The 24,869-nt window shown below is 40.0% G+C and overlaps 2 protein-coding genes across 10 annotated transcripts in view; one reads left to right on the forward strand and one right to left on the reverse strand.

The window, feature by feature from the left end:
* Dock4 (dedicator of cytokinesis 4) overlaps positions 1-15,655 on the reverse strand; it is a 418,252-nt gene extending 402,597 nt beyond the window's left edge. For 5 of the 7 annotated variants that reach the window (XM_013152428.3, XM_063238800.1, XM_013152427.3 and 2 more), the window contains exon 1: positions 15,278-15,654. In XM_013152428.3, the coding sequence (XP_013007882.1) occupies positions 15,278-15,314 (37 nt within the window). In that variant the 5' untranslated portion in view covers positions 15,315-15,654. Of the gene's footprint in view, positions 1-15,277 lie in introns of all 7 variants that reach the window. The other 2 variants (XM_063238782.1, XM_013152426.3) reach the window with 2 other exon arrangements.
* Positions 15,656-15,869: 214 nt separating this feature from the next.
* The window catches only part of Znf277 (zinc finger protein 277), a 120,102-nt gene continuing 111,102 nt past the window's right edge, over positions 15,870-24,869 (forward strand). For 2 of the 3 annotated variants that reach the window (XR_001201292.3, XM_013152456.3), the window contains exon 1: positions 15,896-16,013. Coding sequence is in view for 2 of the 3 variants with exons in the window: in XM_013152456.3 (XP_013007910.2) it covers positions 15,923-16,013 (91 nt within the window). In the remaining variant the exon portion in view is untranslated. Of the gene's footprint in view, positions 16,014-24,869 lie in introns of all 3 variants that reach the window. The other variant, XM_003469836.5, reaches the window with a different exon arrangement.

A 24,869-nucleotide genomic window follows, 5' to 3' on the forward strand; every position in this document is an offset into this window, starting at 1 on the left:
ATCACTATGTAAAAGACGAAGAAGGTCCCCCTTAGTCCCAGGGAAGCCAGTTATCACATACACAGCAACACTTGCAATACCACACATGTAGCACAATAGACCACTCCTAATAAAATGTTCCAATGGATAAGGCCCTCCTAAGAAAAAATAAAATAAAAAATGGAAGCTATCAGTTGTATTCTGGTTCTCTAGGATGGCATTTATTTTATATTTTGTTTGTTTCCCAGTAGAATGAAAAGACCTTTTCTCATCAATGGCTACCTATGATGCTTGGCAGGAGCTTTGTTAATGGGCTTATGTTTTGTTTTCATGGTACTGAGGATAAATACTATGGCATCTGTGTTGAAATACTCTCTAAGCCTTTTATTATTTATTTTGAAAAGGGTGTCACTAAATTACCTAAGTTGGGCTCAAACTTGTTATCTTCCTGCCTCAGTCTCCCAAAGTGCTGTGACTACAGGGATGCACGCCATATCTAGTTGTCTCTGCCTTTTGAGACTAGTACAACTTGCAATCTCAGGACATTCCGAAATAAACAGTAATAGGAAGTTTTTGTTGCAAAGTTGGAAAAGCATCCAAAACTTGCAGGAAGCACTAAAAATGCCTAAGATTTAGTATTAGTCAGGAGATTTTCTACAATTGACAATTACATGGTGACCACAGCGTATAACAAACAGATGTGCTGGAGCATCATCTGGCATTTAAATAAGAGTCCAGCAGAAACATGCTGTTGTCAAGTTCACTTGTAAATATGCCAGTAAAACTTCAGACACAAACACACTGAGGCAAATAAAAAGTCTATATTTTTAATTATAAACGTATTATAACTTACATAACTGGGCATGGTGGAGCACACCTATAATCCCAGCACTCAAGAGGCTGAGGCAGTACGATTGCTGTGAGTTCAAGACCAGCCTGGGCTACAAAGTGAGCTCAAGGCCAGCCTGAACTGCATAGCAAGACCTTGTCTCAAAAAGACAAAAAAAAAAAAATTACAACATAAGTAGAAAATATGCTAAAAACTAAAGATATAATAGCTTTTTAAATTCCAATACTGACTTCATGAAACTCAGTGGACAGCAGATTTTTGCATGAAATAGCAATCATAGCCTTTTTGTTTTTATTCTCTATTTGGACTTTTTAATGGCAATTTCACATGGTCATAGAATGAACAAAATCATGATACATGCTTCAGATTTTACATAACTAATTTCACATACTTTTAACAAATTCCATCACGTTTTTGACAAACATCTGTCTGTCGCAGTCTATACTTTGGGACATGAATCACAGCTTGCTCTGGCCAGTCAGCCCTCATAAACTCAAAGCAGCCTGGTTTATGCTTTCTGGACTAGCTGGTTTATAATGTTAAAAAGCAACTACAACATCCTGAGCTTAAGAGTTTTCTCCCTCATCCAAGGAACACATTTAGTCCTTGATTCCATACTTTCTGAGTCTAGAGATCATCTTTGTGTTCCCCTCTAGGGGGAACAAGACAGAACATCTGGCCTCAAAGTCTTCATAGCCTCCGGCAAGGGTCGACAGTTGGAAAACAGCAAAGCCACAGATGAGGAAAGGAGGACAGCAGTGTTCATTTACAGTGAGAAGAGTCAGAAGAGGAAACTCGGAGGAGACACTGCAGTTAGGTTTTGTGGATGGTTAAGGAAACAATGGTCAGCCCAGGTACAATTCCAGCAAACACGGACCTATGGTCCTGATGCAGCATGACCCCTCTGAAAGTGGTAAGTGGGTCTAGAATGGAGAGCTGGCCAGCAGTAGACTGGAATACAGACAGGCATCAGTTCAGGAAGGCTTTGTGTGACATGAAATGACTCTGGACTCTAGATTTCACTGCGAAGGAAACACTCAATGTTTTGTTTTCCTTTTACCCAGTGGATCCACTTCGACAAATCTGTTTTTGGGAAAAGATCACTTGGGGCTTCCTTGAGAAATACATATTACACCCAGGAGACAAGGAAGGAGATAAATTAAAAGCTAGAACAAGAATTCAGACAAAAGGGGGAACTCTCCAGCATCCAAGCGGCATACCAGCTCCTGGGCTGTGCAGAATGAGGCTTCCCTCAGCACACAAGGGCAGCATGTGAAGCTCCAGGTCTCCCTGGAGCAAGAGTTTCCAATATCAGAACCACAGTCTCCAAACTCATGGTTTCCATGGTTGCTGGGTCAATGGTGGCCACCCCTCCCTCTAGCTCATCTCCCTCGTACTGTGGACTCACTTCTTATGCCAGGGTTCTCCTCTGCTGCTGGTCACATTTGGCTAAGTCCATCCTGTCTCATGAATGAACATTTCTTTTGCTTTCAGGTCACTATACCCTGTCTGGTTCTTGGGTCTTGTTACCCTGTGTCTCTCTCCCTCCATACCATGTTCATCCCCTGAACCTGCTAGTAGCCCCTTCAATGTCTGGTGTGTTCAACATTGCTGAGTTTTAGTATGACAAAGACATTATAATAATAAAAATGGATGGGGACTTGCTTCACATGATACTGGCATTAATACCAGCACCTTGTGGAAAAGTACAGAATGGTTACCAACTTGTTTCACTACGGTTCACATAATTCCCAATTCTGGAGTTATCACTTGTGATTTAGGCTCTGAGTTTCGTGTACATATACAAGTGTGCTCCCAAGAGAGAGCCCCAGCTTCTAACTTAATGACAGACTTATAGCTAAATGTTTGCCCTTCCCAGCTGGATCCACTTAAATAAATGAACTGTTATGGAGCTTCAGAGTACAGTACAGGCATGGCACCAAGCATCAGGCCTAGCGCCTGATAAGTATTCATCTTAAGTTAGTTTGCCTCTGCTTGACCACTCTTCACTTTCTATCATTCAAATATGTACTATAGTTTTTTTTACTTCTAGCTCACAAAATCTCTTTAATCAATATGAATCTGTCTTTCTTCTTCTGACCTGTCTTAGAACAAAACCACCAAAAAAGATAAACCAATGTCCAAAACATTTAACAGTGGTCAGGTGACAGGAAAGAATAGGGGCAGCGAGGGAAAGAGGAGGGGGAAATCACCCAGAAGGAAGGGGAAGAAGAGTTCACAGCTATTTAAAGTATAGCTCTACTCAGGTGTTTATATGGGACAATTGAAGCAGCTGGTGACTCATGCCTATGGGGAGATCTTAAAATGAAACTTCTATTCTTTTGTATAAATTCTGAGTTTTTCAGGATATGAGACATCCCCTCCTCAGGCTGTTTCCTCAGGCACACAAGTAAATAGCAGTATCACCATCCCAAATCTTAACTTCACTTTAAAGTCTGAGAGGGAAATATTTGCCTCAATCTTTACACTGATTTCTCTGTGGTATGTGTATGTACTGCTTTACTAAGCGAATACTGAGAAACAAATTGCCTCACCATTCAGAAGGCAAAAAGCAAGGTCAGTTCCTAGTGAGGGTTCCCTTCCTGCCTTGTGCTATATGACCTTCTCCCGGGGTGCTCAGGTGACCTTCCTGGGCACTGTAGATGGACGGACAGCAAGCAAGCTCTCCACATCTCCTCTCAAGAGGACACTAATCTAATCAGAGCTTGCCCCACCCCTGTGACTTCACTTAATTACTTCCTTTCTCCAAACATAAGCCACACCAAGCTTTAGGACTTCAATATAGAATATGAGGGAAACATTCCGTCAGTAAAACCCAAGAATAAGCAATTATCCCCCAGAAGTGTCTTCAAGGTGCTGTCTTTGTTGAAAGGTTTCTCTTGCATAAATTATCCCAGGGTCTCCAGTCTCAAAGGACAGAGTTCCAAGAACAAAATATAATGAGAAGTAACACCAACATCTGTCTCTGGAGCAAGCATTTCATGAAGAGAACAGCATTTTTATCTTAGATGGATTCAATTGAAGCTATTTTTCAAACAAGGATTAGGACTCTCACTCAAAGACTTATGCCCCAAGACCCTCTCAATCACAGCTTCACAATGACTGCTGGGAAATCAAGAGGGCAGAAACATCACAAGCCATCAACCTGGCAGAGCAAGAAAGGCCACTTTAAAACTGTGGAGCAGCCGACTTCCTAGACATAAAAGACAAGCTAAATTCAGGCCATCCAGACTCAACTGGTAACTCGCAGGCTGCTAATCCTGAGAGAAAACCCTGCACAGGATTAGTGGTTGGCTTATAAAAGGGTCTATACAATTTTTTTTATTAGAAGAGAAATTCATTCTAACTTCAAAACTTATTAAAACATAAAAATGAAAAAAACTCATCAATTTTAACTACGGGTTATAACAACACTGTAACACGTACTCTGTATTCCAGTTCTTTCTTTTTTATAAGTATTTTCCCATTTCTAAACTCATAATCAATTTTTGTTTTGTTTTGGTACCGCGGGTTGAACTCATGACCTCGAGTTTGCCAAGCAGGCACTTACGCCGCTGACCTAAACCCTGGCTCCCATAATTTTCATGATACCTATCTGTATTTCCTCTTCTAACGAGCCTAAGAACACAGACACTTAATCTTCTGAATCAATTTCTATAAATTACGGGCAGAAATATTAAAAGAAATTTTGCATACAATTAACATAAACTCAGTTCTTTAAATAGGGGAAGCAGCTAATATTTATTGTGTGTGCGATTCTGTGGAATTCTTTTTATCCTACGTTTAGTGCTATTCGTGCAGATTTCTAGAAAAAGGTTGAGGTTTGTTTTTATTCCTCACAGAACTGCCTGTCTGAGTTCTGGGTTTTCCTGATTCTTCAAGAGCATGTGTAAACCTTGAGTTTGTTACCAAAAGGGTCACAGAACTCCTCAATCAACTTTGCCTGCCTCAAGGGAATGACAAGCAGGCTCTGTACTGGCCCCCAAATAAACAATAATGTTTTACTGGGGACCTGAGGTGGGGCTCTTTTTAGCTGTCCCACATACACGTGTCCCCATGTTCCCAAACCTGTCTACCTCTAAATGCCAATGACAGACAAGAAGGGGTGAAAAAAAAAAAGACATGGAACCAAATCTCTGTGTTTCTGCAAAAAGATTTCAGGGAAATATTTTTAGTTTAATTCAATTAATAGTCTAATAAAATTGGAAAATGAAGTACTTGGTTGACAAAAATGTCTCACAAATTGAGAAATAGTTATCATTCACCCAAGAAAACTTTCCGATTTTGTATCCAGAAGGGTTCTCACCAGCAGGCCTCCCACCAGCCTCACTCTCTCCGCGTCCTCACAGAGGACCTAAGTGGGGGTGGAGAACAAATGTACATGTGTTGGTAGTTTTCAAATGCTGCTCATGGAAATGTCACACTCCCCTCTCTTCCTTACCAGCTGAGAAAAAACTATGTTTTCCTTCATTACCAAGTGACAGATTCTTGTTGCTAGATTTAGATGTTTTTCCCTCTTCCACAGGAATGAATGTAAGCATGATCACTATGCAACTTGTGTCTTGAACCTCTTTGCATTGCTAAGCACAGGGCTAAAAACAAAGGTGTGTGTCCAATCCCACTTTCAAGTCTTCCTTCAAAGTCTAGTTGATGTGCACAGCACCAAGCCAAAGTTCCTAGTCATCGATCATCACATACTATGGACCAAGGTTTGGGGGCAATTCAAATGAGATCATGCCTTATCCCACGGTTTCTTTTTCTGTCACCAACAGACCATACACAAAGTGCAATGCCCAGGAAGCTTTGTTACCCCAGCACTTTCAAGGCACCCAACATAATCACTTTCCTTAGGAAGACCATGGCACACTTCTCAAAGATACAGCAGCATCCTCTGCAGACTCCTTTCCACTCAGCCACCCACTTTCCAGAACCCGTTTTCTCAGTGGAAAATGATGGAAAGAGAAAGAGCAGAGAGGCTCCAAGCTGAATGTCCTGACCCAACTCCTAAGCTGGTGGGAGAGGGCCAACAGACCTTCCCGCAATATGTTCTGTCACTAAGACCCCTCCACTTACCAGAGAAAATCCACCAACAGCTTCACTTTCCTTTCTCTCCTCGGTTTTATTGAGGTATACGTGCCAAAAAGGAATTTCATATAATCAAGGTATATGACAGATGTTTTGATATACATAAGCATTTTGATATGACTACCACAGAGAGCTAATTTTGATTTCCACCATCTCACAAAGTCTTCGTATTCCCCCTGCAGTGAAAACAATTAAGATCTACTCTCCTAGCAAATTTTAAGCATGATACATTACAAACTTCAGTCACCATGCTTCAGGCAATTAATTTTCTTAATCCAGTTCTACCTGCTGTGAGGAAACACCTCCCAAATTTTTGCAAAAGACTTACTATCAGACATAATTTTTAGGTGTCAGTGTTTGCCTCCTTGTGTATATTTATTGGTATTTTAATTGTTAGTTATAAGAGGCTATACACAGTGTTACACATGGGAGTCAACTGCTATTCTAAGTTGGAATTTATTTCTTCTAATCATCCTTGCAACACTGTTGCAGCAGTATAACTTTAATAATTCTAAATTTGATCTTGGGATCTTATGAAGCATTACATGTTTACTCTACGCACACACACATATTTATATGCACAAAGCTGTTGCTTTGGGCATTTAAGCACTTCTCATTTTTTGGATATGTATAAGCACTCACATGCCACTTAAGGAATGCATAAACCTTGTTTGTTAAAGTATTATTTGTACATTCTGGTTTTTTTGTTTTTGTTTTTTTACTGGTACCAGGGATCAAACTCACGACCACACACTTGCAAGGCAGCCGCTTATGCCACTGAGCTAAATCCCCAGCCCGTACATTCTGCTTTTCACCATCCTTTTGAGGAAATCTCAAACAATATCTGACATGAAATATTTATTTGGGACAAGACTGTCACAGAAGTAGAAATAACTAATTCCTCAGCCAGGTAATGCACTAGTGGGAAACAAGACCATAAAATTTAGTTTAGTACCAACTCTACACCGATAGCTAATATTTCTCAATTTAAGAGTCCTTTGTACCCATATTAATAAAATACTTCGAGATGACTGCTCTTTAGATATTTGGAGGTTGTTACTTTAAAACTTGAAAAGCACAGACAGACTGTATATCCAAGTCAAAACAATTAAGAAGTCTCATCTATTCAGTCATCATACACAAACCCTGAGGCTCAATCACTCTTCAGCCCAGAGCTTCTCACCCCTGCTCTAGAACCACTGTCTCCTACATGATGCCATTTGGATGTTTTGTAGGTATTTCAAATTCAAGGTGGCCAAACAATCTTACACCATAAATCTCTCCCCGCTAAGGAAAAACACTTTCAGTTCTTGAAAGAATGGCATCCGTGCCCAAATCACACACGTGCCCAAGCCAGAAACCAGGGCTGTCTGCTGCTGAGTAATGTTCATGGCCCTCAAAATTAAGGTATGATAGTACTTAGAGATGCGGCCTTTGAGAGGTACATGCCATGAGGGTGGCAATTCTGTCTTTGTGACAGAATTAGTGCCCTTATAAGAGAAAAGTGACAGTTCTCTCTGTCCAAGCCCTCCCACCATCTGAAGATAGTTGTCTACCTGAAAATCAGGCTGCGAATCAGTCAACATCTGGATCTTGGACTTCTTGGTTCTCCAGCACAGTGAGAAGTAAGTTTATGTTGTTCAAACTATCCAGCCAGAGCTACTTTTGTTATTGTAGTATGAGCCAACTGGGACAATATCCTCAAGTTCTTTCCTTCAGCTTCTCATGTTCACGTATCAGGCTCTGCTGCTTTCATTTCCTAAAGCTCTCAGATCCCTTCACATTTCACCAGACCACAGATTGCTAACCTGGTTCAGGCACTTATTTCTCATCTCTTACTGCAATAACTCTTCTCTCATTTTTATACTACCTTCTTTTTCAGAAGCAGCAATGGATATTTAAAATTTAATACTGCTTAGAATTTACAGATAATGTTCTAAAAAAAGAAATATTCTCATTCCTGTAGCAACCACCTCTTCTCTATAACTCTACATTTTATGTAGTTTCAATAATAGTCTTTATTTACTTTGATTTCTTTCATCAATTACCACGAGATACTTGGAAAAGATTTTGGAAATAAGTCTTATTTATCCCCTTTCAAGATTGTACAATCGTTTGATGTGCTCACATGCAAAATTGATTAAACTACTACACAGTCATTTTACTTTGTTTCACAGACAAATGGCAAGTAACAAACTAGGCATGAAGTGTTTTGTTTCTATGCTGCTTTTCTTTTTCCAGTGTAAAATTGGAGGTCTGGGGTTACCAATTTAAATCTCCACCCATGATTACCAGGACAGCCCAGGCAGTGCAATGGCTAAGGCAGCAGTCTGCACAAGACTTCTCGGGTTCCAGCCTCTTAAGGCGTGTGACCCACAAGTTATTTACCCTGGGCCCCAGGGTTCAGTTTCCTGTGAAATATGAGTGGTAATTCAAACTTCTCTCATGCAGTGTCACAAGGACTAAATCACAATATAAGACAAGCTATTAGAACTATGCTTGGAATGTTATGGGTGCTCTACAAATTTCATAGAATAACTAAAATATACATTCCAATATATATGTATATATCACTTCCAGAAGGGTACTGCCTATCATTTGTACTGCAACTAAGTTACCAAAAGTCATGAATACTTTTTTGGTAATTTTTATTTAACATAATAGGCATCAATGACATCTTAGCAGTTTTTTTAATGCAAGCCTACATATGATTGTGAATTTGAATTGCTTAAATGAAGATAGGTTTGGGGAACTTGAAAATTGTACTTCTTTTTTGGTGGGGTATAACAATCTGGCCAAATAAACTTACCAGTTCAGACATTTTTTTTTTTTAAGAACAGAAGCTATACAAGCCACCTTGCTACTTCAAAAATACTCAACACTATAAAAATATACCAAGAATGGTAGGTGGTGATCCACAATTGGCAATACAACTCACTAGATTGATTATATGTCTTCTTCTGTTACACTGATCAGACAGCATTGTCAAAGGAAATAATAGAGAACAGTCCAAAATTTGTCATTATACAGTTGATCTCAATCCTTGCAAAAAGATCCTAAAGATACACACACAAACATAAAGAAACAACTTACACAATTTTATGTGATGGCTGTCAACTGTTGTCACATCTTTAATGGGAAATATTATACATGAAAGATAGGACTTTCGTTTACATTGAAAGAAGTATGATAATTAAGTTCCAAGTCAAAATAAACACAAATATGTGACTTTAAAAAAATCAGCCATCTGCCAATATCATGAAGGAAACTTAACACAAACCTAACAAGGTCTGACTTCTAGCCCTTCAAATATTACACATGGGGCACTTAGAGTTCTTTCTTTGTTTTTCTTTTTTGGGAGGTATGGAGGCTTTTGCACAACTTCAAGCTCTTTTTTTGTAATTTTGAAATAGGCTCTTTCTAGTTTGCTAATTTGCTCAGGTCAGGCTCAAACTTACACTCCTGCTGCCTCATCCTCCCAGAGTGCTGGATTACATTGTAGCCACCACGCCCAATCGCAGCAGTGCTTCAAAATCTACTGATGTGGGTCAGGACCCACTATTTGGTTAAGGAATCAATTTAGTGACCACTTTTGTTTTTTAATGAAAAAGAGCAGAACACTGCACACAGAATACAGGCAAACACAATTTCAATCATATGTGTTGTTGGAGGTGTCTGTGTACATACTAGGTAAGGAATTTAAATGTACTTCTATAAGCAATGAGAGTCAAATGAGACAAAAACTGCTGATCTAGAATAAGTTACTCAATTCTGTGAAAGTATTTCCTCATCTCTCTTTTGTCATTGTTGCTGTTGTTACTCACTTTGACACCAGGAATGGAACTAAAGACACAGCGCTTGCCACGGAGGGGCTTCCTCATCTCTTAACTGGATAATTACCATCCCACTTTGAGGACAGACTCAAATAAAATAAGTTCACATTTCTTCCGTGAAACACTGATAATATACTTATCAGTATTTCAGTTTATTTCCTTAAATATTTCTCTCCTGCTCATGCCCATGAGTCACTATGCTAGAAATGCAGACCTACTGTACCAACGTGTTACCATGTTTTGGTAATGAGTGCAGCTAGAGGTGCAAAAACCTCAATTTCCTGAAATCATTATCTCCTTTGCGATACCTACCATAAACAGCCTGGGAGATAGAGGGAGGCAGACAAGACTGGAGAGGAATGGCAGCACCTTTATGTTACCATGGGGACCTTGTAAAAGAACCACCAGTTAGGAGAATGACCAAAAAAGGGAAACATTGTTATAGGACCATCCCCATGGGAGGTTGAATCAAGAACATCAGGTCCCATCCTACCATCAGCACAACCCTCTGGTGGTACTTTACTTGGAAATATAAAGCAGTCTTCTTAAAAGTTCAGAATTTTGTGTCAGGCTTTAAATGTCACAAAGAATCCCAAGCAGCACATCATTATTTAGGTCTACTTGTTATCTAGGTACAACATGGTACCACAAATAGAAAATACTTTAAAGAAACAGTTAGCTAAGAAACTGAAAAAAGCTAAGAGTAAAGGTACTTACCCTCTAAACTGTCTTCCATAAGAGCTACTATTAAAGCAGCCTTCTGAAAACAGACTCTAAATATCCTAAGTAAAAGGAGGAAGCACCTCTGCCCCTAGAGAAAACGAAGTTTTAGAAATGAATGTGGATATATAGTAGTAACTCTTTTTGATCTCCTATTAACTTGTTTTGAAGTCCTGTAATACTCCCAAGATCTTGTTTTGACTGATTAGACTCTGTTCCATTCTGTGCGATAGTATCAAGTTTGAGGGTATAGGCAACTAATTTGAAGGCAATAAGATTCACAAAGATGCCCATTCTGGTTTGACTATTGTCTCCTTTGGAAGTCCTGTAATGTTCACAATGCCTAAGTTTTATTGGTCTTGTTCTCCACTGTTTTGTCCGGCTTTATAATATCTAATGAGATGGACAATTCCTTTTAAGGAAACAAGAGACAATGTTGATAACCATTGTTGATGACCTTGTACTCTGTTCTACATCATGTGCTATGTCTATCCTTGGTTTGGACTTACAGCTTTGTTTTGCCATATTTGACTTTATTCTCTCCCCCCCAAGACAGTAATGAGAACTGAGGAGTAATAAAATCCAAAATGTATAAATTTTGTTATAAAAAAGAGAGGGAGGGGAAAAAAAAAAGAGCTCTAACGGATATAACAACAAGTGTGTTTAGGGATGTTAAATAGCTGACTATATTAATGTTTTTGGATCATTGAACACAGCTGTTTGCAGTCTCTCCGTTTGAATGTCTACTTTGTATTCTTTGATACTGTGATTTGAGCAACTATTTCCAAGATGATATTATGTAATCTATTAACAGGTGATTTCTTACTGTTATGTTTTTTTTTTGTAGTTATGTATTATGTGTAACCTTACACTGCTTTGTTTTGTTTTGTGTTTTTCTCTTTTTCCTCTTAAATAAAAAAAAAAAAAAAAAAAAAAAAAAAAAAAAATGAATGTGGATCCTATTTGCATGAGTTTAAAATCCACTTTTAGAGAATACAGGCCAGGAATATTTATGAAGACTTACTGATACTGGGACTTTAATACCTTATTTTGAAAATGACACTCTTGTCCTTCAGATCAGTTTGATCTCAGTTTTGTTTTTTGTAAGGTTCATGAATTTTTTTCCCTGGATTTCCTTGGAGCTTTGAGGGACTGCAGGTGCCTACAGGACTCACAGGCGCACCTGAGAATGCCATGCATGTGCACCTGCTGGTCAAGGGGACACAAACATATCTGCAGTGGCTTTAACTTCCTCAGTGAATAATTCCCAGCAGTTTAAGGAAGGGGAGCACGTGGTAGAAGAGGACACACAGAGGTACATGGTGATTGTAAGGAAATCTGTGAGAGGGAGATCAAGAATGCTTTAGTCACTGTCCACGGACCTCCTACTGGAGTGAGAGAGAATCAAACAGACTGAGAAGCAAGCAACCATCACCCTGGTTCTGGTAGCTCGCCAGGTCTCTCTCGCTTACCTCTGATCTTACTTTGAAACTATGTGGGGTGTGCTACAACAGTGTTTCTCTCATAGCAATCTCTACACAATAGAGATGCTTTCTTACTAGAGGACACATTTGGTTGGAAGCACTCTACAGAACTTATACTGCTGAGAACCTCACGCTGCAATTCAGAAAGGTTATGTGGCCTAAACTAAGGTCACACATATGGCAGTAGTGTCTAGACTGGGGCAGGAGTCAGTCAGAATTGCTTAAGATAAATATGTCTAACTTTGTCCTTATCAATACGTTTTATTGTAAGTTTGTTCTGGTGGTGCTAAGGATCAAACGCAGGACCTCACACAAGTTAGACAAGTGTTCTATCAACCAGCTCATCATCAGTGCTTATTAGTATTTTTAATATAACAAGGTTCCCTATCAATCAGGATGATGGTTTTATCATTACATCTTTCCTTAAAATCAGGCTATTCAGGAACATGACTGAGTATATATTGTTTGAAGATCATTTATCAATTGCCTGTTTATCAGAATCTAAAATGAATCTGTCTCTGATACATATATAAGTACAAATTTTAAGTAACATTATCTATATGTATAGCATACCGCTTGAAATGTAATAAACTATAGACATAAGTAGCCCATAATTAGAGATGGTAAATAAAGAATGCACTGCATAGCATGATGGCACACACCTGTAATCCCAGCACTTTGGGAAGCTGAGGCAGGAGGATCACAAGTTTGAACTCAGACTGAGCAATTCAACAACTTAAAAGACTATGTCTCACAATTTTAAAACTTAGAGGGGAGAGGGATGTCTGGAGATGTAGTTCAATGTAAAAATCCTCAGTATTGCAATAACGAAAAAAAGACAACTGCAAAAACACAAAATTTACATGGAAACTTCAGGTATTCTTTCCCCTTTTTATTTGTCATTTGTTTATTTACTAATAAATATATGTTTACACATAATAAACACATCATGAGCAACTGGTACATATACCTAGCGCATCTTACTTCAGCTATTCTCAGTTACAAAGAATGATTTATTTCAAAGAATGAGAAAACTGAATTACCACTGTCTATACCTGCTATTTGCCGAACATCTGTGCCCATAAAATCTTTTCTTTAATATTTATAAGAACTAAGTGAGAGAAACATACATACCAACTAAGGTTTAAAAAAAAATAACTTGCAGTATAAGGAGCTACAAATAGTACTCTCTATGGTGAGAAATAAAGTCCACGAGTAAGTATCCTAGCAAAATTATCACCACACACACACATGCCTAACAGATGGACTCTAAAAAACAGCTAAGCATTCCACAAACCAAATGCTCAAAATTTAACAATAAAAGATGATTAACATTCCTGTAGGTTATATTGCATAAATGTGAACAGCAGCAATAATGTGGGACAGAAGACCTCTCCATGCCCTCACACTGTCTCAACTCAATCACACATCTTCTACCACCCCCTACTATGCAACCAAATCACAACCACCCTAAACTGAGGTGTCCACTGCAGCCCCAAACACTTGACTGGTAATACCGGTTTGCCATTCCAGGAAATCCCAGAGTGATTTTTTTTAAGCCTCTGCCCACAGCTTGTCAAGAAACGCAAGAGAAGAACGAACGGTAATACCAGCAACCCAGCTGTGATCTGGCACAAAAAGAAACCAAGAAAATAAATCCCATCCATAATCTGTATAATTTAACACTTGGAAGAAGGCAACACTTGACTCCAGCAGGGCAGCAGGTTCTCTCTGGGTAGAGCTGTACTGGGTGTAGAGACCAGTCAGGAAGAGATGCCTTCGTCCTCACTAGCTGAGCAGAGGTAGTTTTTTCCTAGCAAGGGTTAAAGCAGCCCCCAAAACAGAAGAATAAGAAGCACTCTTTCCCAGTAGCCCGCAGAGCAAAGGCTTCCCTTGACACTTTGAAGAGATAGAAAGCTGGAAATCCTTCTAAAAGGTGGGTCAGGACAGACTATTGTCTCACTAACCAGTCACAGTCCAGAACGGAAGCTAATGTCAAACATGGGAATGACTCTGTTTAATCCTACAGTCCTTTTGGTGGACTCCAAAGTCCTAGTCTGCGAAGTTGAAAAAAAAAAATCCCTTGTGACTACGACCACCTGAAAAGGCTTTCCTAATTTCTTTAAATCGCAAGAAAACGAACCGAGAACATAAGCAGCTATCTCCACATCATCTAAATTACTAGCTCTGTCCCCAGTAAAAACAAGTGCGCCAGTCGGCAGGACAGGGCATTATAGAAAATAAAGATTGTTAGTAGAATCCGTAATGCTTTCTGTTAGACCTTCTGGGAGGTTATAATTGCATCTGGCAGCTTCAGGCTCGTCAGAGAGCCTGGCTTCTTAACAATCTCAACCCTAAAAAGGAGTAACTGTCAAGGGGCAACCCAGCTGAAATCAAACAACAAAAACGGGAACTGTAATCCGCCAGAAAAGGGAGGAGGGAAAGGAAGGGAGACTCTTGTATTCATCACTCAACATTAATGTCCTTTGTTGTTCACCTTTGCACAGAATAGCGAACGCTATCCTGTTCCTTTTTCTCCAAACACAGAGTCGGGGTGGTGTGTTCCCAGAAGCTGCCTCCTGGCTGAAGACTCAAGCTTCCCGGCCCCTCTTCCATCAGACTCGCTTGGCCGTCCTGCACCTCCGCCCCCAAGGCATTCACCCCGGTCGCGAGGGTGGCCAGAAGTAAAAACACTGCTGAAATATCGGTTCCCCTCCAAAGACCAAAGAGCAAAGCAGCGCAGATGTTGAAATGCACCGAACCCCTGCCCCATCCCCCGCACACCCCCAGACACCCGCGAAGCAAGGGAGGACAACGGCTGGAGCCCGGCTCGCCCGTCTGAAGGGCTCGGATGGAGCTGAGCCACATTCTGCACTCTGAGAAAGACGACCCCGGCCGGCCAGCGGGATTCTGCGCCCTCAAAGGTTTGGGGCTGTCGTCGCTGGCTCACAGGTCTCCCTCACCACCCCAAGGGAATCATCACAGCCCACTGCCATCTCCCTGCAGCTCTGGACAAGCAGGGGATGGAGGGAAAGAAGCCCCACTCGTCTCCCCTTCCAACTTGACACCGCACTCGCCGCCGCCGCCGCCGCCGCCGCCGCTCCAAACTCCGCCAGCAGAGCCTAGCGGGCCGGGGCCCGGGCGCGCCAAGGGGCGGCGAGGAACGAGCCGCGCACAGCCCAGACCCGCCCGGGGCCGGTCGGGCGCAGCCCCCGACCCGCCGCGCCTTCCCAGCAGCGCAGCAAGAGGGGCGCTGGGGCCGGGACAGAGACGCGCGGATAAAAGTTCTCCCCGCCCAGACTCACCCACGCCGTATTTCTCGTGCTCCGTAGGTATCCACATGGCGGACAGGGGCGCCGGGGTCTCCAGGCTTTGTAGAGCCCGCGCCCCTCCACAGGCTCACAACAATGCGCGGCTCCCGAAGAGCGGCTGCGGCGCCCGAGCCCGGCGGCTCCGCACGGGTGGCGGGCGCTCGACGAGGTCCGCGCTGGAAGCTCGCGAGCCCGGCGGTGACACCGCGCCACCGAGCCTGCGCCGCCCGCAGCTTCCCCGGCGGCGGCTGCTCACTGTCCTCCGACGCGTTCCCGGGGACCCGGCGGCGCAGTCATTGTTCTGATTCACTGAACTAAGCGAACACGCCGGGGCACTCTCGGGCGCACCCCCGCCCGTCAGCGCCTCTTCCAGCGCGGCCAGCCCACAGTGCCCGCGGCACGCTGGGAATCGTAGTTCTCCACTTCTCCATTCAGGAAGGGCGTTTAGAGGGAGTGGCAAGAGGCGGGGTCAGACTGAGTTTGCTGCGTCCTATTGGCCCAGAGCGTGACGTCATGAGGTAGGCGTGGAAGAACGTCCCTATTGGGGTGGAGCTCTCCCCCAGTTACGTTTTTATTGGTTCGAACCCGCGCCTGTCCCGCCCCCGCCCCGCGGCCCTCCCTTTTCTCCTCGACGAAGTTATGGCGGCTTCCAAGACTCAGGGGGTTGCTGCCGGAATGGAGGGAGAAAGTGGCAGAAGCCGTAGCGGGGTGGAGGGTGTTGCTTATGAAGGTAAGTATGGGGCAGCAGAGGTGTGGGTCATTAGACTTCCTTTCCCCGTGGTCCGAGTGCACTCACCGCCGGTCTGACTCTAGAGCCCTTGGCTCTGAGGCCACCTAGGCGCGCCGGGGTGGCGGGCGGGACGAGGCCGGCTGTCCCGGGAGGCGGAGAGTGGATGGGGCGGCCTTGCCCGCCCCCTGGCAGCTCCTGGGCATTTGTCTTTCTCTTTGAGCGTGCCGCTTTGCGTTTGGTGTGGTAATAACTGGGCTTACCGTGTCTTTTTTATTATGTTTTCTCCTCTCCCTCCCCGTGCCTCCGCCTCGGTTTCTTGGGTTTGGTCTCAGACATGTGTTTTGTGTGGTTTGGGGCGGATTTGCAGTCGCAGATTGGGCACACTGTTATTTGCCATTTACTGGATGGAAAGATCTCCAGTGAAAAAGTGTGTGTGCGTCTCGCAACCGCCGCGTGGCGGGTTGACTACCCTGTGAGTCTCCAGAACTGAATGTGGAATCTGGGCGATCTTAGGCCTTGGGTTCTAGGTAGAGAAAGTGGTAATTTGTACTCGTTCAGAGAACATTTAAGGGAGTTAGGAAAGCCATCTCCGTCCGCTACGCTGTCTTTTTGTGATTTTCGTGTTGTCCACTAATCCATGGTAGGGCTCAAAATCAACCTTTAAAAGCTGTAGGTAAGTTTCCTGGGGGACTGCTTTTTAAGTCTTTTCCAGCCCCACCACTTTTTTTGCCATGATGTGTAATTTAGTACAGCGTGTTCTCTTTCTCTTCTGGATATGTTTTGCGGTTTAAATTTGATTTTCAGTCTTGAGTCGTTTTCCCTTGTTTGCTCCGAGTTAAGTTAACATTTGGTCCAAAGCTTTTATCTCAGCACAGACGTTAAGTGTAGTTTCAGTAGAACACCCCACCCAGAAATTACTTTCAGTACCCCTACCTAAAGAAAGCTTTCGTAGACTTCTGAGTTAAATACTGAGTTATAGCTATTTTCGACACCATTTATCATTGGTTTGACCGTATACTCACCTCTTATCTGATGGTAACAGACTACTAAGGTTCCTTTTCCAAAGGGTTACCTGTTTTAAGAGCTAAAGATGAGCCCTGCTGAATATTTCTCACAGTTTAACTAACTCAAACACTCTTGGCTATATCTTTCAAATTCATAAAACATTTAAAACCTTTAGTTACCTTAAAGCATAAAAATTTTTATTGTAAACATTAATTAATCCGTAAATGTATAAAGTAAAATTAATCCATAAGGCATAAAATAAAAAATAAATTTCTCCACCACATTGTTTCACTCCAAAATTATAAGTGTTAACATTTTAGTGCTATTTTTTTCTGACATAATCCTGTATGATACATATCTGTATGGTTTGGTTTGGTTTGGTTTTTTTAAATAAGAAAAGGATAATTCTAGTAAACTCAAAGGTCAATAGATTTTTTTTCTGTCTCTAATTGATCTGTAATGGACATTCTTCCATACCAGTACATTTGTTGTTTCACTTAAGGACTGCATTCATCATGTTCTGTTGTATATGGACATTCTATACTTTAACAATTACCCTATTAACAAATATGTAGTGTGATTTTCCTTTTTCAATGGAATCGCAATGAATAGTTTTACATACATATACCTCTGGCTCCCAGGTGTGCATTCCTTGAGAAATTGCTAAATCAAAAGTTCTGCACGCGTAAAATCTTAGTAAATCCATATTTCCCTCTTTAAAGAAATGCAGCATACTGGGGCTGGGGATTTAGCTCAGCGGCATAAGCGCCTGCCTTGCAAGCAGGCAGTCGTGAGTTCGATCCCTGGTACCAATAAAAACGAAAAAGACAAAAAAAAAAAAAAAAAAAAAAAAGAAATGCAGCATACATTTCCACCTCTGAAATATGAGCATTCTTTTCCTCAAATCTCCAACTATAAGAAAATTATTAACCCAGGGCCAGTGTTTATATGGCTACTGGATTGAATTAAGTAATTAAAAGCATAATTTTTAGTACCAGTTTGTTTTGAGCAAAAATAATAAGCAGCAGTTAATTTATATCATTCTTATAAGGAAAAGTGTCAGTAAATATTTCCTTTAAACCAGGCATATAATCCCAGTACTCTGGGAGACAGAATCAAGATGATTGCAAGTTCAGCCTTAGCCTGGGCAATTTAGCAACACTTTGTCTCAAAAAAATTTTTCAGGATGAAGGACCTCTACTTAATCCTCAGTACTGCTGCAAAAAACAAAAAAAAGAAAAAAAGAATTAATAATACCTGTATCATTTTTACTTTGTCAGAATTATTTGCAAAGCCAGCAAAGTACTAAGCAAATTTCAGGTGGAAATAGTTTATATTCATATTTTTATTTGTCAGACAGCAAAAATCATACACTGTCATGGTTAGACTTACGTCAACTTGATTGGCTTGGGAACTGTGTAGGATATTAAAACATGATGCTGAATGTGTCAGGATGGGTTGTGGAGGTATAAGTTTGTGTATAAGTTTATATCCCTCATCCCTTCCTCTCAGGCAGTATTGCCCTGCTCTGCTTTCTAGCCACCATAAACTAAGCATATTTGTGCCACCATTCCCTTCCACCATGGTGTTTCTGCTTTGGAGCCATCCTGCCCTGGACTGAATCACTTGAAACTATGAGCCATTGAACCTCTCCTCCTTAAGTTGTGATATGAAGATAGAAAATTGATACTAGAGAAATGTGTTTATACTTGACCACATAGATTAGAAACCTTTCAAATTGATTTGCATGAGTTTGGAAGTTTGGAGAATTGGAAAAGCTAACTAATACATATGCAGTACCATTTTAATTTCTTGAAAATCTGCCTTTTTATTTTTCCATTATTAGGGATTGAACCCAGGACCTCACGTTAGGCCACTGTTCTGCCACTGAACTACATCCTTGGCCCTTTTTTTTTTAACTTTTTATCGGTACCCGGGATCGAACTCACGACCGCCTGCTTGCAAGGCAGGTGTTTATGCCGCTGAGCTAAATCTCCAGCCCCATCCTTGGCCCTTTTTAATGTTTTATTTTAACATAGGGTCTCACTAAATTGCCCAAGTTTTACTCAAACTTCGGTGCCTCTTGCCTCAGCCTCTTTAGATTAGCTTAGATTAAAACTGCATTCCACCATGTCCTACAGAAAACTGCCTCTTATGAGAAGTTTCCCTCTATCTCTAAAATGTCTCTCTGTGTTTACTGCTTAAAAACAGAGAGTTAGGCAGTGATACAACTCTACAAAAGCTCTGCTAGAATGAATGAATGCCTAGTTGCAGCGCTGAGACCACTGTTACCTGACTTTCTGCAGCCACATCCCGCTCCAGGAAAATTCCTGCATTGATTGGTCTCAAGCTGAGTCGTACCCAACACTGCTTACATACATGAGAACAGAAACCAGGCTCTCACAGTGTACCCTGAAATTAAGAACAGATAATAAATTGGGGCTGGAGATATGGCTCAGAAAGAAGTGCACTTACATAAAGTTTGCAAAGCCCTTGTTTCAGTCACCAGCACTGGACTAGAAAGTAAGGGAGAGAGATAATAAATTCAATGTTTTTCACAGTTGGGTTTGTATTACTAATATTTGTTGTTTTGTTTTGTCAATAGTACATCTATAAATTAGTGACTGATCAAACTTTTAGGAGGAGTTTGTTACTGGGGAGATTTCTTCCCACATTGTTAACCTGTACTTCCATATCTTAATATTCTGGCACAACTTTTTTTCCTCAAAATGCTTGCTCTCCAATGATCATATTAATGTTTGAATTTGTAATGTTTGTTCTATGGAAACCTTATCCTATCATTTATCAGACTGTCATTAATTTGTTGACAGTTTTATAGCACACTGAACTGTGAACTTCTTGAAGGCAAGAGTTAATTCATTTTACTTTTATATATCCAGTGTCCCTGGAAGAAGTGGAAGGGGGCAGGTGGAGTTAACTCCTCATTCTTGTATTTACTATTTCAGAAGGTAACATGAATTCTAAGTTAGCAAACTAGGAAGCATCTTTGATTCCTAACTTGCCCTGAAGTCCTAAATTTCATCAGTGATGAAGTGTTATTTTTCTGGACCTGAAATATGTTGAATTTCTTCCTTTTCTTCATCTCTACAACTGCTATTCTGATTCTGTTTTTAATCCTCACTATCACTGCTGAATTACCTGTGTCCTGAACACCTTACTCTGTGCTCTTGAAAATAAAAACCTCATATTTATTTTAGTCAGCCTGCTCCTGGTTTTGGCATGTTGTTGCTATTTAGTAAAGTCTTAACCATAACAGTATTCTAGCCTGGGCAGTTGATTGAGCTGACTCTTAATCTTAACTCTAATCCATTTCTAAGACATATATTCATGTCTATCATTGTTACTCTGCTGCATGTATAATTCTCTGTATGACAAGTAATTAACTTTTCTTGCCTCATCTGTCACCCTGCTTCCTTTCCAATATCTCTATTATCCACTTACCATATCAGACTGTCATTAATTTGTTGGCAATTTTTTAGTGCACTGAACTGTGAACGTCTTGAAGGCAAGGGTTAATTCATTTTACTTTTATATATCCAGTGTTTATTGGTGCTTCATGCAGTAAACATTCTAACAGTTTAATGATTAGAATCTGTTTTGAAATTTATTCAAGTATTTAGAATGGTGCTATTTCAATCAATGGAATTGAAGTACAATGAAAAATTGAGATATTTTATACTTGTGAAAGGTATAGATCCAACTAGAAAATATGTATCCAACTGCAAAATATCAGGGAAATGATATTCTATCAGAACTAGTCTTAGCATTAGTTTTTCAGTTTTTTGCAAATGAAGTTTTAATGTTTAGATAATCATTAAATTTTATAGAGTACTTTAGATCTAGCTTTTATAACCTACAAATGAATGAACCACAAACCATGAAATCTGTCTTCCATCATCTGTATGGCAGTTATTCGGTTTTCCACGAACTCTTATCCTATTTCCATAAACCCGCATTAAGAATACTGTCTTAGCCACATGTCCATCCCTGAGACAAAATACCCAACACCTGCAACTTAATGGAAGTGAGGTTTATTTTGCTTATGGTTTCAGTCGTTGCAGAAATGACATGGTAGAGGGGCATGGTGGAGTGAAGCTGTTGAACCTTATGGCAGCCAGAAAAAGGAGAGAGAAGTGAGTAACCAAGAACAAGAATACACCTTTCCAGGTCACGACACTAGGCCCCACCTCCTAACAGTACATTCAGCTACTAAACTCACAAGACTGAATCCACTGATGAGACTCATCATACACAGACATGAAAATTTGGGGGATATTTTAAATCTAAATTATAACAGCTGTCATATGTTTGACATGACAGAAAGATTAGATCCTATTTTGGAAAATCTATATTCAAGTTTGAAGCATTTAATAGCTGTTCAACATAGGTTTATTGTATGTGTTGTCACGTTAATGAAAATGTACATAAAATACATACCCTACAGAATTACTGTGAGTTACATATTTATGAAAGTCCTGCATATGTCTTATAAAGTTGGACTTTAATTAACTTTTAGTTGCATTCATTAGAGGTATGCCTAACTGAACTTGAAAACTGCCTGCTCCCTGATACTCTTCACTTAAGAAGCAACCTAGATTGTGTTATAACCTAGGGGAAGCTTAGGAATGTATTGGTGATAGATGCGTATGTGACTAGCACGCTCTTGAAATTTGGGGGCTGTCAGGATATCTGTTAGTGTCCGTATTGCAACTTTATGCCTCTAAAGCCCTTTGCTACCTTCTATATCCTCCATCACCCTAACCCACTTCTGCCCCCTTCATTCACAGCTTCCCACCCACACACATTCACTGACACTCAGATTCCTCAAGAAGCTCAAGCCTGGTATACTGGGATGGCCTGGAAGGGTATAGGCCAGAGAATATCATGTCAGAAAAAGAATTATAGAAACCTATAGTAACCAAGAACTATAGTTCTGTAAATCTTGTTTTGTGTAATGTTTGGAAAGAAAGGACCTTCTACAGAACATTCTCTTTCCTAGTATAAAAAGAGAGGTATTAATATTGATGGTAACTAACATTAATTGAGTCCTAACAGTGCCAGATACTGTCTCAAATGCTTTTACATGTCTCATCTCATTTAATCCTCATACTACTCTGGCTTCTTATCCCTTTTTTATTTTCAAATAAGGAAACTATAGTGGATTGCACAGGGCCACACAGTAACGGAAAGAGGACTTTTATCCTGCGTGCTATTTTAATGATTTGCCTTACAACCTAGCTTCCATTCAGTGAGATTTAAAACAGACTTTCTTAAACATAAATATTGTCTTAGATGAAATTTGAGACAGACTCTTGAACATAGAGGTGGTCTGAAACTAATGTTACTATAGTGAGACAGTATGGTACATTGAAAAGAAATTACATTAGGCCTGCTTAGGATGAAATCCTGATTACCTACCAGCCTAGGCTAGCTAACCTCTGAACCCCAGCATCTTTTCTACCATAAGAGTCATTTCATGTCTGGCTTGCTGAGATGTTGAAATGATTTGGTAAGAAGGTAGGAATAAAGGTCTGATCTTCAGTAAATTGTGACTTATTTCAGTGATAATTATAGACACATTTTTGATATGTATTTCACAGATGTTGCAGGTGATGATTTTGATTTGACTTTTCCCCTTGAAAATCAGGTTTCTGTTGAGCTATTTGGTATGTACTTTCAGGTCAGACACTGAATTTACATACACTTGTATTGACAGTTCACAACACATGTTCATGTAATTGCATCTTGAAAAAACTATGAAGATGTTCATCAGATTTATTTAATAGATATGATATTTTCTTCTAAATGTAAATCATGGGTATGTAGAAACAGTGTATATTAACTGCTATTTCCAACAGGTCAATCTTTAAGAATTTCTTCTAGCGTTCTTGGGGAACTTTGTCATAGGATTAGGGTTTAATGTTGCTGTGATATATTTAATAAACACTGAATGAGTTGACATTTCACCAACAGTACCTTAAAGACTTGCCATCTCTTGTTCAAACATGTGAGATCTACTGACCTATTTGACCCAAAGATGAGAAGAGTGATGAATTCTATCTTTCTCCCTCTCTACATCTCAACCAATCTTCTTTGTGACCAGTGGCATTCATTTGCAAGATAGCCAGAGAATGCTGGATGTTATCATTAGCCTTAAAAACTAAGCTTTCTAGAGCTAAACTGAATTTAAACCTTTCATTAGTAGGCATAGGAGAAATCAACAATTGAAAATTGTTGAATATTTTAATTGTTGAATACTGTTGAGCTTTCTCCTGTGTAGCATGTTATAAATAATAATTATATTGAAGAAATAAAATATATGGGGAGGAAAAATGAAATAGGAGTCAAAAGACTTGAATTTTAATCCAACATTATCTGCATTATAGCAAACAGTCTGTACTTGGAAAAAAATCATTTAACCTCTCTAAGCCTTAATTTCATCAGAAAAAAATATATTCCTGTTATTAGGCAGTTGAATAAGGTAGTATTAGGAAAGCACTCTATACCCTATGAGACAGTGAAAATATCCAGATGAATAATGCTGCTGATGAAGGTCTGTCACAAGAGGCAAAGCACAAACTTTGGAATTACACAAACAAATCAAAAGGAGCTATCAGTTAAAAGATGAATGACGTTGTACAACCATACCATATTTCTTAATTTTTATGACCCCCGTTTCTACTGTTGCTTCAGCAGTACCATAATCTGGGTGTAACTTTAAAGTGATTACAGACTAATCAAAGGACTAGGGCTGGAATCAAGACAAGTACCTGATTACATATGTAAATGCCTTAAAGAAAATCTTACATAATGCCATGCTATGATGATATTTAGTGTAGTGTAAGTAGTGACTATGCACCAGCTGCAAGCTGGGTGAAGAAGAAGCCTTGGCTCTATGCGTTGAAGGATTTCAGTGTTTACTAGACCTAAACAGGAATTGTGACTGTTAACATAGGAGACTATTACACCTGAAAGAAGAAGGTGTATTTCAGTCTGGGAAATTTATTGCTCCTGGGAGATAAGTATACTACAATTTTTTGATGTGTTTACTATTTAACATGTTTTTTTTTTTAAAGAAAACTCATAATTCACTCCCTGGTTCTCTAACACTATCCTCATTTCCTGTTATTTCTTCACTGAAAGATAAAATTTACCACCCCCCCCAAAATAATTATAGAACCCTGCCCTTAAAAAAAGTTAATGTCTTTATCAAATATATAGTTTTTTTCTTTTACCAAAAAGATTTCAGAATGTTAATTGTAGTTATTTAACACATTTTTCTGTTGTGTAACAAGCTGCTATTCACCAGTAATAGCCAATTAGAAAAAAATATCTTGTACACAGCAAATCGTAATTACCATTATGAAGCAATTAATAGCAGGAACTGTTGTTGAACTGTAACACAGCAACAATCAAGCAATCTTTGCTAAAGCATAATGCAAACTAATTTCTTCAAGTGGAAGAGGGAAAGAGAAAGAAGGTGGGAAACCTCATTAGAATTTCTTACAAACCAGGTTTTTAGTAATTTTTGAACTTTTAGATATATGCCCGCTCAGAAAGTATTTTCCAACAATCCTGATCATAGAAAATATGGTTTAGTGAAAAGCTCACTGAACAAGGCATGGGAAAACATGAATTTTATTCCCACTTCTGCTTCTGACACGTTTTTAGAGAAGTCTGTGTAATCCTGGTCAAGATTTCCTGGTTTGTAAATGATAGCTACATTATGTCAACATCCTTTCAACTACATCTCCAAATACCAATTTAAACAGAGGAATAGGTTTTTTACAGCTAGGGAGCCCATATTATACATACCTAGAGCAGTGGTGG

This window comes from Cavia porcellus, unplaced genomic scaffold (assembly GCF_034190915.1).
Source record: "Cavia porcellus strain 051 isolate PalLab524CR breed Dunkin Hartley unplaced genomic scaffold, mCavPor4.1 scaffold_2, whole genome shotgun sequence".
NCBI classification, from domain to species: domain Eukaryota; kingdom Metazoa; phylum Chordata; class Mammalia; order Rodentia; family Caviidae; genus Cavia; species Cavia porcellus.